This window comes from Emys orbicularis, chromosome 5 (assembly GCF_028017835.1).
Source record: "Emys orbicularis isolate rEmyOrb1 chromosome 5, rEmyOrb1.hap1, whole genome shotgun sequence".
Lineage (NCBI taxonomy): Eukaryota > Metazoa > Chordata > Testudines > Emydidae > Emys > Emys orbicularis.
In genome coordinates, this window is record NC_088687.1 from 138077793 (window position 1) to 138089187 (window position 11395).

The 11395-nt window shown below is 48.9% G+C and overlaps 2 protein-coding genes across 3 annotated transcripts in view; both read right to left on the reverse strand.

The window, feature by feature from the left end:
• UBOX5 (U-box domain containing 5) overlaps positions 1-8764 on the reverse strand; it is a 31227-nt gene extending 22463 nt beyond the window's left edge. Inside the window, exon 1 of one of the 2 annotated variants that reach the window (XM_065404725.1) lies at positions 8686-8764. The gene's annotated coding sequence lies outside the window, so the exon portion shown is untranslated. The remainder of the gene's footprint in view (positions 1-8685) is intronic. The other variant, XM_065404724.1, reaches the window with a different exon arrangement.
• Positions 944-8736, reverse strand: FASTKD5 (FAST kinase domains 5). The gene is made up of 2 exons (XM_065404723.1): positions 8686-8736; positions 944-3745 (listed from the first exon to the last, which is right to left on the reverse strand). Exon 2 carries the CDS (start codon positions 3705-3707, stop codon positions 1230-1232), a length of 2478 nt encoding a protein of 825 aa, XP_065260795.1. The 5' UTR covers positions 3708-3745; positions 8686-8736; the 3' UTR covers positions 944-1229.
• Positions 8765-11395: the final 2631 nt, after the last annotated feature.

An 11395-nucleotide genomic window follows, 5' to 3' on the forward strand; every position in this document is an offset into this window, starting at 1 on the left:
ATTACACCCAAGCGACAGCACAGGCTTTCCGCTACTAGCATGGTTTATTAGTATGGGATCCGAAATAAAACATGGTATAAAATAAGATGATAATTTACATAATGCTCCAAAATGTGCTAGGACCTTTATAGAGCAAAGACCTATTCCCTGCCCCCAAAGATTTTACCATCTAATTTTAGATGTGATGCAATAAGTATATCAACTAAGCAGGTGACGACTAAAACCCTCTTTTAATCTACAGAATAGATATGCCAGACAGCAGCAGTACAAGCTTCTGCCACACTGCCTGGTCTATGTGATTCAACCCCAACTTGGAGGAACCACTTAAGATGGATAGTTGGATTTCTAGGCCGTTCAGCCTTTACCTGTGTGAGTCAGACTGCCATCAACACGGCTAATTAGTACCAATGTAATTGGGAGCTGTGTAAGGTGAATGCCTCTCCACTGAAAGTGATCCAAGACCTATGTTCCCTCTAAGGCTTTTTGTGTGTGCACACATGCATGAGAAACCAATGGCCAACAGAGCACAGTCCCTCCTCACACCCATCCCCCTCCTCTCCAGCACTCATGCTGTCAACCCAGCCCCATACCACTCACCAGCTCCCTCACTTTCGATATAAGCCCAAGAAAGGGGAAGCCCTGGAATCCTTCCCATACATCCGCAAACTAGAAGCACTGGAAGGAGCCAAGGCACAGGGAAGCCCATTTCCCCGACACCCAGACCAGTGTGGTAGGTACCCATGGGCAAGAGGTGTCTGTAGCAGGGGGCACGTGCACAATTTAGAATTCCCCAATTCTTCTCCAGGTGTCCTGACTGCATTGATACATCACCCTGAAAGAGGGGCTGGTTTTCACACACTGAGCAACGAAACCCACCGGGGCTCTCGCTTGAAGGGAAATGATGTTGTGGATAAAAAAGTATGTTACCAGAGATTTTATTTTTAATAGAATCATTCTGGGATCTCCTTACACAGCTGAACAAGCTTGGGATTTACAGCCTTAGATGAGGCAGAAGGATGAACCTGCTAACATGGTTGTCAAGTCTCTGCCTACATGCTCTGCCACCAAAGTAAGTTACTTTAAGAGAGGGACTATTTTAAACAGTGATGAGAAACAACAGACAGAAGCATCTGTATGGCTATTTCACTCTGTATAGCCAGGCAGATTCCCCTTCAGAACTTGATTCAGGCATTAATTTGTCAAACAGCTTTTTGAGGACACTGTTATTCTTAAAGAACCGAGTCGAACACTTTGTGGCGCAGGTAGCTCAGTTTCTCTGAATAGGTCTGTCTGAGCAAAGGAACCCATTCCCAAAAGGGCACCTCGACTACCACATAGCCCAGTTTCTGTAGCTGCCTCCTTTTCAAGCTGGGCAGTCCCAACAACTGTTTAGAACAATAACAATAGTGGCTCTTGTTTGACACCTGAATGGCTAGCTTCACGTCTCTGGGCAGCGGCCTTAGCTGGGAGAGACGATTTTCAGGAGAGGTCTTTGGTTTGGTCAAGACATTCAAAATGGTATCAGTCAGAGGAACCTCATATGAAAATGCAGAATGATTCCTAATGGGTGGAGCCTGCTTCTGTTCTACTGCCTCCTTCTGGCTACAAGTCTCTGTCTGAGTTTTATTGCCCACAGGTGACTTGCCACTGGACTCCTTCAGCAGCTGATTCTTTAAGTTATATTTGAGACTGACTCCAATGTCTTGCAGTTCTCCTTTAGCTGCTGCGGCAGCTTCTAAGTTAAAAGGTAACGGCTTTCGGTCTTTGCCCAAGTGGACCTCTATATCATTTGATCTAGTGTGAGGCAAAATCATGTGGTTTTTGACATACTGGGGTCCACCTAACATTACCTCAAGTACAGAGACAGCTTCTGTCACTTCCGGCTTTACGCAGAATTCCTTCTTCACAGAATTCCACAGCATCTCAGTAACCTCTTGCCGAAACTGCGGCGTAAGGCGATTACCTTTGTAATCTGGACACTCGATCTCTACACTGCCACCAAGAGCGAACAGGTCCTTTTCAAGAGCAAATTTATTCTCCCTGGTTAACTGAATAAATTCAGCACTCAGAGCGTAATCTATCAGGTCATCTGGGAAGTGCCCAGCAAATGCCAGAGCCAACAAACAGGTGAGGAAATGTTGTGGGAACTTCTCAAATTCATACATCTTTCTGTACATCTGCTCTATGAGGCTGGAGTAAAACCTCTCTGCATTAGGCGGCTCATAATTCAGGTATCCGAATGACCACAAGAATTTAGCAACATCTTTGCTACGGCAATACATCACCCTGGAAGGCACCAAAAAGGCTGCTGCATTCATAATCCCTTCATCGAGATAATGCAAGGCTGAACAGGCAAGAGTTATGTGCATGACACCCTGGATGCCTATAGTACCAATCCGAGGAGGAACGACTTTCCCAAGTTGCTTCAAGAATTCTAAATGAATGACACGAGTATAGCGGAACATCTTAAGTACATTCACTAAAGCATAATTGCTCATGTCTGCCAAGTGGCCTGACACCTTGTCTCCAATTTTTCTCATGAGATGCTCAGAAAAGGCACTCTTGGACTTGAAGAACCCCAAGGAAATGGTGCCCACTTCCTCCAAGTTGAAGGAATTCAAGTACTTCAACACTAAAGTCTCCAACTTCTGCATTAAAGCTTGGGGCACTCTCCGGCCTTCACCTATGATATAAATCAACTGAACCAGCTGAGGCAAGGTGAGGTCTTGCCAATGCAAGTTAATATAACTGAAGGAGATCTGTAAATAGTGAGGCACACTGCATCCCAAGCAGCGCAACAGGTCAGCCACCAGCAGTAGCTGATCCAGGCTCATGTTCCAGACTCGATGGCAAAATTCAGTTTCATACACACTCAGCATGGAGTCGGTTGGTGGAATGCCTAAACGGATAAAGGCCTTTAAAATGTCAGTGAGTTCTGAGATGCTAAACAGCTGGATGTTTTCAACTCCGTAACGACACAGCATCTTAAACTTAATATTGGATATCACCATCACATGCTGCTCCACTGGCAAACAGCTCAGCTTGCAAAAATATTCCACAATGGTTCCTGGGATCAGGCCACTCTTAGGTACAGTTGCTTTATGTAATATCAAGTCACCTTCTTCTAGAGGAAGGACCTGCAAGGTCTCAGACTTGTCATAACTTAGAGATCGGTATTCGGGTCTGTGCTTCTGAAACATTCTGGAGACTTTCATAGAGTCAAAGGTCTCCACATCAGCGTCTAGCAATTTGTCTTCCTTGGGCTCCAGCGTGGCTGGAGGTACTGAGCTGGCCTGTGTGGAAAGAGTTTTATGGAACTCCAGATCCAGCAAGGTGTGTTTTGTGCTTGACCGGCTTCGAGAACAGGTGACACTGTACGTATTCTGAAACTGCTTAGCACTGAGGCTGGAGAATTCATTTCCAAGTGGCCCTTCACTATCTTCACAGTTTCTAGCAGCATTCTGATGGGATGCGGTTTTGGTTCCTGTGTAGGCCGATGGATTATAAAGTACTCTGTACTCCAGAAGGTTCAGCAATCCGATAGAAGCCGCAGCTTTAGCATCTGTGTCACTCACTTCAGGGCTCTCATCCTCCTTTTGTTTTCTACTAGGAATTCTCATCTTGGTCCCGCACTTGGTTGTAGTTGAAAATGCAACCATGCTGCGAACTCCTCCTGGAAATCTTCGGCATGTTATCACTGTAGCCATGGATCACAACTTACTGGGCTCAGAATTGTCTCCAGGTACTGAAAAAAGGGCAGATGAAGAATGAGTGGCTTCCATCTATCATGATGCATTTTTTAAAAACATAACCTTTAACACTATAGTACGTTAGATGGTATGAGAGTGTCCTGGTTTCCCACATGGTTCACAAAGAATTACTGAGTAGCAGGTGTTTCCCTGCAAGTCAGCAGCTGAGAGTACTGTCCAAAACTACCACACGCAAACTCTACCCAAGATCAATGACCCAAGTTATTTTGCAAAATGGAAGACCTGACGCATTATGGATTGATAGGATTGGCAATGCAACTGTTACAAGTAACTTATAAAATGGCTCTCACGTTAGGGGAAACATTTCTGTTTCTTCAGTTTGTGAAAGAACCTAAGGTACTTTTAACTCATTTTTAAAACTGATTAGATTTCAAGCTGACAGTGTCCCTTTAACATTTTTATAACTCTGTGTCATCAAAGCTCTAATAATTCCATTAGATTGTGTTTCAAATGACTCAGTTCTATTAAGAAGCACCAGCCAGAACCCCAGTAGTTCTGAAAATGAGGCCCAAGGACAAGCATTGCTCCACAGATGGAAGTATTCTGAGACTACATAAGGTAAGGCTGGGGTATTGGGAGGGGAGGTGGATACAGGAGAGGGTGTCTCTCTTATGAAGTGGTACACAGAATGAAAGCTGGAGTGGCACTAGCTTGCCAGAAGGATTGGCACCCTACCACCAAAACAAAAGTAAATGGCTGCTGTTAGTGACTGTTAACACTGTTAGGGAAGAAAAGCATGAGAGAAACCCCCCAAAGTCACAAGCTGCTGTTACACTATCACACACTGAAAATTAGTACTCAGAAGAACTGTAAGGATACCAAAGAGAGTTCCATTCTTTAGGCCTGGGGAAGTTTTCTACAGGTTTGGATGACGTAGTGCTTAAAACGCTAGTCACCACCCGGGGCCTTGGCTAGAAGAGTGCTCTCACCACTGCTACTGCAGATGGAAGGCAATGATGGGAAAATTGCCAAAACAAAAATCTAGTGTAGCCATCCTGGGTAAGCAGCCAATTTAGCCTCTTTAGGATGAGTCAGATGGTGATTAGTTACAGCACCAGGTCACTGCTCTGTGTAATATATACTTCCCCCGCCTTGTGTGGCTAACCCTGAGGAGGTATTAGACAGCCATCTTCTAGCATTTTCAACTTCCTTAAAAGCTCACTTTCTTTCTTTCATTACTTAGAAGAAACATGTGTTGGAACTGCAGGATGCCAAGTAATTAGGGAAGCCAAAGCTCGGTGAAGACACTACAACAGCAACATGTATTAGCTTCTGTGCTCCTCTGCACAAAGGCCTCCGGCCACAGGGACAGTAAGCTGTTATGGATGCCTTTATGACTCTGCATACAAATAGAGCTTCCTGACTGAGGACAAGCATGTCACACCCCATGACAAGAAGAAGAAGAAAAGCCTAGTAAATGCTTAGCTGAGTTTTATGCAGAATTCTCCAGCGTAGCAGCAATAAAAAAAATAGACCAGTAGTGCCCTCTCACAGTGCTTCATTTATCATTTATCCTACTTTTCCTAGCCATGTTGCATAGGGTGCCTCATTCACGTTTTCTGTTGCTGGAAGAATGGCAACATGGAGGTGGCAGGAGGAGGTCTAGAACAGGAGAGTGCAAAAAGGTGAAAAAACAACTTGGGTGAAGAGATCGAGACCAGAGGAGAAAGCAAAAGAAGAAGGGAAATGGTTATCATGTGAGAAATCAAAGCAAGAAAAAAGAGATTCTAGAGAAAGAATTAAGGAAAAGATTGCTAGAAAAGAGGACATTTTATTTTTAAAAAAATATTAAAGGGTAGATAAAACTCATTTGCAGCTACTCCTGTCTGATGCCTTATCTGTGTCTAAACCGCATAGGTTAGGGCAATAGCAGTGTTTTTGTCCATGTCAGCACAGCACAAAGTTAGATGTCAGTGCTGGACCCAACACCAGCCTCCTCATAGCAATTCATGCCTTTGGTAGCCCAAGAGAAGATCAGATGAGATCATAATGGTTTCTTCAGTCTTGACGGCTCCGAATCACAGCAACGCATTGTGCTTGGGACTTCGGCTAATGCTGCAGAAAGCAACAGCTCATCCTATGTGCGAGAATGCCACCCAATCCCTCTAATCTATCAGATGCTCTGATAAAACAAAACAAAACAAAAAACCCACCTCCCAGTACACGTACAATAAAAATAAAGCAAATAGCCATTACATATTGGCACAATGCAGGCCACAGCAAATCCACTGTAACAGCGGGTAGGAATCTTCTCTCTGGCCTTCCCTATCAATGCCTGCAGAACCCAAGATTTCCTTTAAAAACAAAAACATTTTTAGCTCTTAGGGTTGTCAGGGCAACCTGGCGTTGAGCGTAACTGACACAGAGCCATCCTCCCAGGTCTCCAGATAGATAGCCTGGAATGGTAGAAGTATGATTTGTGTAAGGCCCAAAATCTGGCCCCAGGGCGTAGCCTGAGTAGTTAGCATGTATACTGGGAAGCACCTTCGCAGTAAAGGCCCACCCATCTCTGAAACCACCTCCTCTTCCAGAAGTCTGCTGGAGCTTGAATTAGGTTACCTTTGTGGCCCAATATAAGCTAGTCGTTGACTGTCAGACCACTTTAAGTGCAGGATACGCAGGTTTCTTTACAGTCTATTTTTTGGTCTATTCTATGTGCTCTATATTAATTATTCCACTAATAGAACACACACATTCATTGATGCAAGGGGTGCCATCGATTAAAAATAAATGAATCTACTTTGCTCTTCTAGCCAAGGATCTCAAAGCACTTTGCTACCATTAGTGAACTAACCTTCAAAACATTCCTATGAGATGGTTATCCCCATTTTGCCCAGTCAGTGATGTGCCCAGGGTTACAGAGCTCACCAGAATCATGCTAAGAACCCTGTTAGAATGGTTTGGTATGAAGCTTTGTAAAACAAATCAGAAGTGCGTTGGGAAGTGCTATGTAGAGTTAAGAGTTTATTCACCGGTCCCTTCATTTCAAATCCATGGAACTAGCCCTCCTGAGAGTCAACAGAAGAACATGGAGAAGAGAAAGAAAGGAGAGGGAGGGACAGTGGACAAGAAATGCCAAGTCTTGAGAGAAAGACACTTTAGAACCTTTCTTGCTCATCACTTAATCTATGTTACTCCCATCTTCGAATCCCAACGATGTGCCAGATGAACTTTCAAGCTAGTCCTTCATTTCCTCCTCCAAATGTATTTTCTTTTATAGGTCCCTCTTCCCACCACCAATGACACATGCCAGCCTCAATGCCCTTTGTTCCTTCCTGCTCTCACACCTTTGTACTCTTTCCTATGCTCTTCTCCATGTGTAAATAGGCTGCCAACATCCCCTCTTCTCTCCATTCAAATCCCTCCTGGAAATTCACTTCTGCTGTGTCACGTATGAGAAGCAAGTTAAAAAGCAAACATAACTGGACCCCTCAAGCTGCATGCATGTCTTATGGAAGTCCCAAGAGATTACATTGTCCATCTTATCCTTCCTCAGCCCCTTCCTTCTGACCCTCATTTTGTGGGTCATGCCTAATACAGGCTCCAATCCTGCACGTGGATCTGGACAGGTGGACCCTTGTGGAGCACCAAGGATGACAAAACGGTTCCAATTGTGCAGAACAGGAGCCCAGGGCTATATGTTCTACGGGACAGGAACTGTACCTCTCCTGGAGTCTGAAGCATCTAATGCACTTTTGGACACTCAAAAATTACAAATGTACACTTGATAACTAACATTAAGAAATCTTTGTGTCATTCCCGCTTGGAGTACATTTCCCATCACAGTCTCACTGCTATGTATCAAATAAGTTATGTATTATACACTATGCTAGCCCCATAAATTAAAAATGGAAGGGAAGATATTATCTTCCAACAAATACCAGGAAATTTGGACCCAAATGTTAAAATTAGGTGTGAAATTGCATATTTTATATGGGATTCAGGTTTGGTTAAGAGTATAGCTAACGCCTGTAAAGTGTGTTAAGGACAAAGGAATGACTAAAAAAAGCACCTGCGCTCAGCAGAGCTGCTCCAATTGTGTATTCAGAGTATTTGGAGGGGTGAGAGCTCCAGGGTGTATTTCACACCCAGGAATCATGGAGGATTAGATACAGGTGCCTGCTGCCACCTGGTGTTGAACAAGGCAGACACATGAGGGAACTTGCAGGCTATACTTTGGGTAGAAAAGCTTGAGATTGGCACTGTGTGGGGTCACCTAGGATGACCAGACAGCAAGTGTGAAAAATCGGGACAGGGGGTGGGTGGGTAATAGGAGCCTATATAAGAAAAAGACCCCAAAATCGGGACATCTGGTCACCCTACGACCCCAGGAGCACCTGACCCACCCTACAGAAGGCAGCATGAGCAGGCGACCAGGCATGAAGGACACACGCAGGAAACTGCGTGGCCTGCCTGAGCGAGAGGGGCATTTAAACGTGTGCACCGCCTGGCCAGGACATTTGTACGTGTCTGCACATGCACGGGGCACAGGCAACACGCAGGAGGCGGCAGCAGCACCTGTGCAATGTGTGTGTGTGTGTGTGTGTGCGCGCGCGCGAGGCACGCCTGCCCCGGCCCAGTGCACACGCAACACACGGGGAGCAGCAGCAGCGCACACATGCCGGGCACACACACACACACGCCACGCGCCCGTTCAGGAGGCAGGGCACGACAGGCGTGTAACGTGTGTGCGGGGCACGCCCGCCCCCCCACGCACCGTGCACGCGCTGGCGGGAGGCGTGTGTCTGCCCGCGCACGCGGGGGCCCGAGAAGGGCCCGGCGGGCGGTGACAGGGACACTCGCGGGGCGCGCGCCCGGGGCAGGGGGCGCGAGACGGGGACCGGCCCCTCGCGGGGGACAGGCGGCGGTGGGGGTCCGGGCCTCTCCCCGGGCCGGGTTCTCTGCCCGCACTCACCGGGGCCGCGCCGCTCGCTGTCTCCGTTGCCGGGTATCGCCCTTCTGCCTGGAATCACCCTGCCCCGTCGCCGCCGAACGCTTCCGGTCACCTGACCCTTACGCACTTCCGCCGCGACGGGAGGCGAGCGGGGCCAGGCCGCGCCTGTAATGGGAAGCGCTGTGCCTGCGGCGTCGGCGTGGGCCCGCCAGAGAGCGCTCGCTCCCCGCACGGCCGACTCGGCCCCGCCCACCCCCTCCCCGGGGCCTGCGCTTGTGCCCGGCCCCTGGGCAGAGACCGCGCCGCGCGCCTGGCTGGGGGCATCAGCGCCAACGGGGGTCACGCCCCTGCCACCAGTTGTCATGCCAACGCCACCCGATGTCACGCCCTTGCCCCGTGTTGTCATGCCAATGCCACTTGTTGTCATGCCAATGCCACCTGATGTCATGCCCTTGCCAGCTGGGATCACGCCAGCCTCATGCTAACACCAACATGCCAGTGCCACGCCATTGCCATGCTTTGTCACGCCTCAGCCATGTGGGGTAACGCCAGGGATCGGCACCACCATGTTGTGCGACGGACACTTGACAAAATTACCCACCATCTGGGCTAACACTGGCATCACGCTAGTGCTACATAGTGTAACGTTTCTGCCACCTGGGGGCATGCCAGTATCATGCCAGTGCCACATGGTGTCACACCCCTGCTACCTGGGGTCATGCCAGCATCATGGCACTGCCACACAGTGTCACACGTCGTTCCACCATTGTATGAGGTCAAAAAATGTTCTTAAAGCTCCCGTGTAATGTTGCTTCATTGATGTGTGGCTAGTATAAGTCACTGATCACAGGGTATATTCCTGTATTAATCTGCAGCTATGGGGGAGCCCTGGACATCCATCTGACAGTCATAACATGCAACAACTACTGCCGTAGGGGAAACCAGCCGCTCCAGACAGATGTGTTGCCTTTTCTGGGGCTAGGACAGGCCGCATTAGCCTTGTGCAGCTGTTGCCTCGTCCAGCGGCAAGGCCAGGAGGAAAAGTCTAACTGCGGCTCATGCTGGGTCTGAGGCTGTCAGACCGCGCCAGGGACTTTGGGGTTTTAAATAGGCCTCACTGTTCCCAGTATACAGTCAGCTCGGCAGCAGCCCCCTGGGCAGTGGGGCAGAAGGGGATCTTGAGCAGAGCAATTCACCCGCTGCCATGTGAAATAACTATGGTAGAGAGCAGCTGTAACATGACCAACTGGACGATGGCTGAAGTGCTCAGGTCGCTGGGAATTCGGTGTTACATGTCACCCATTCACTTACCGTGTGACGTCCCAACAGGTGTATGTGAGCCAGGAGCGGGTATTGGGGGGATCAGACCTGCTCTTGTGTGTGTGTTGCAATGAACCATCTTTGTGTGGATGAATGAGTGTGCCAGCCCACAGGCAAGATAAGGGATCTACTATTGGATGTGAATCCCAGCTTCCTGTGTGTGTGTGAGATTTCCCCAGTCGTGTTCCAGAACACAGGGCGGGCAAACGGACCAACATTTCAATTTCATTTCAGGGAGACTTGTGACCCTCCCTGATAAGGTCCCCCATGACCTGTGCTCCCTGTCCCTCCAACCCTCTTCAATCCAGCCCCCAGGCCTGTGCTCCCCAATTTCCCCGACCTTCACCGATCCACTCCCCCTGCCTCCCGACCTTCACTGATCTGACCCCCCTGCCTCTGCTCCCCAACCTCCTCTGACATTCACTGATCCACCCCCATCCTGTGCTCCTCCTCTGAGCCTCACCAATTCACGCCCCCATCCTGTGTTCCTCCCCCAACCCTCACCGATCCACCCCCCCATCCTGTGCTCCTCCCCCAACCCTCACTGATCTGACCCCCCCGCCTGTGCTCCCCAACCCCCGACATTCACTGATCCACCCCCCATCATCTGTTCCTCCCTGACCCTCACTGATCCAACACCCCCATCCTGTGTTCCTCCCCCATCCTATGCTCCTCCCCTGACCCTCGCTGATCTGACACCCCCGCCTGTGCTCCCCAACCTCCCCTGACCTTCACCGATCCAACCCCCATCATGTGTTCCTTCCCCAACTCTCACCGATCCAACCCCTCCATCCTGTGCTCGTCCTCCAAACCTCATGGATCCAACCCCCCCATCCTGTGCTCCTCCCCTGACCCTCACCGATCCAACACCCCCATCCTGTGCTCCTCCCCAACTCTCACCAAGCTGACCCCCCAACCTGTGTTCCTCCCCTGACCTTCACCGATCTGACCTCCCAACTTGTGTTCTTCCCCCAACCCTCAGAGATCCAACTCCCCAAGCCTGTGCTCCCCGTCCTCTGACCCTCTCTGTTCCAGCCCCCCATCCTGTGCTCCCCTTCCCTATGCGTTAGAGTCAGTGTTCGAATTCAGGGATTCCTGTCACCCAGTCTAGTGCTCTGGTTCCCATTTGTTCTAATTGCACGCCATTCATTTATGTGAGTGTTGCTTCATGCTGTAAACACTGTGCCCACCTGGGACTTTGCATTTTCATGATGCTGCACACCCCAGCCATGCAGAACTGGGGACAGACCTCAGCTCCATGAGCACAAGCCCCTACCACTTGAAATAAAGGAGGGTCACCATCAGCAGTATTGGCTTATGACACACAGTAGAGCAGTGTCTGTGCTGTTGTTATAAGAACCAACAGAAGTTCAGTGGTACTCAACCTTTTCTGTACAGGGATCCCTTTCCC

Excerpts from the sequence above, each read along its gene's own strand:
- FASTKD5 (XM_065404723.1), bottom strand. The coding sequence starts at position 3,707 with ATGGCTACAGTGATAACATGCCGAAGATTTCCAGGAGGAGTTCGCAGC.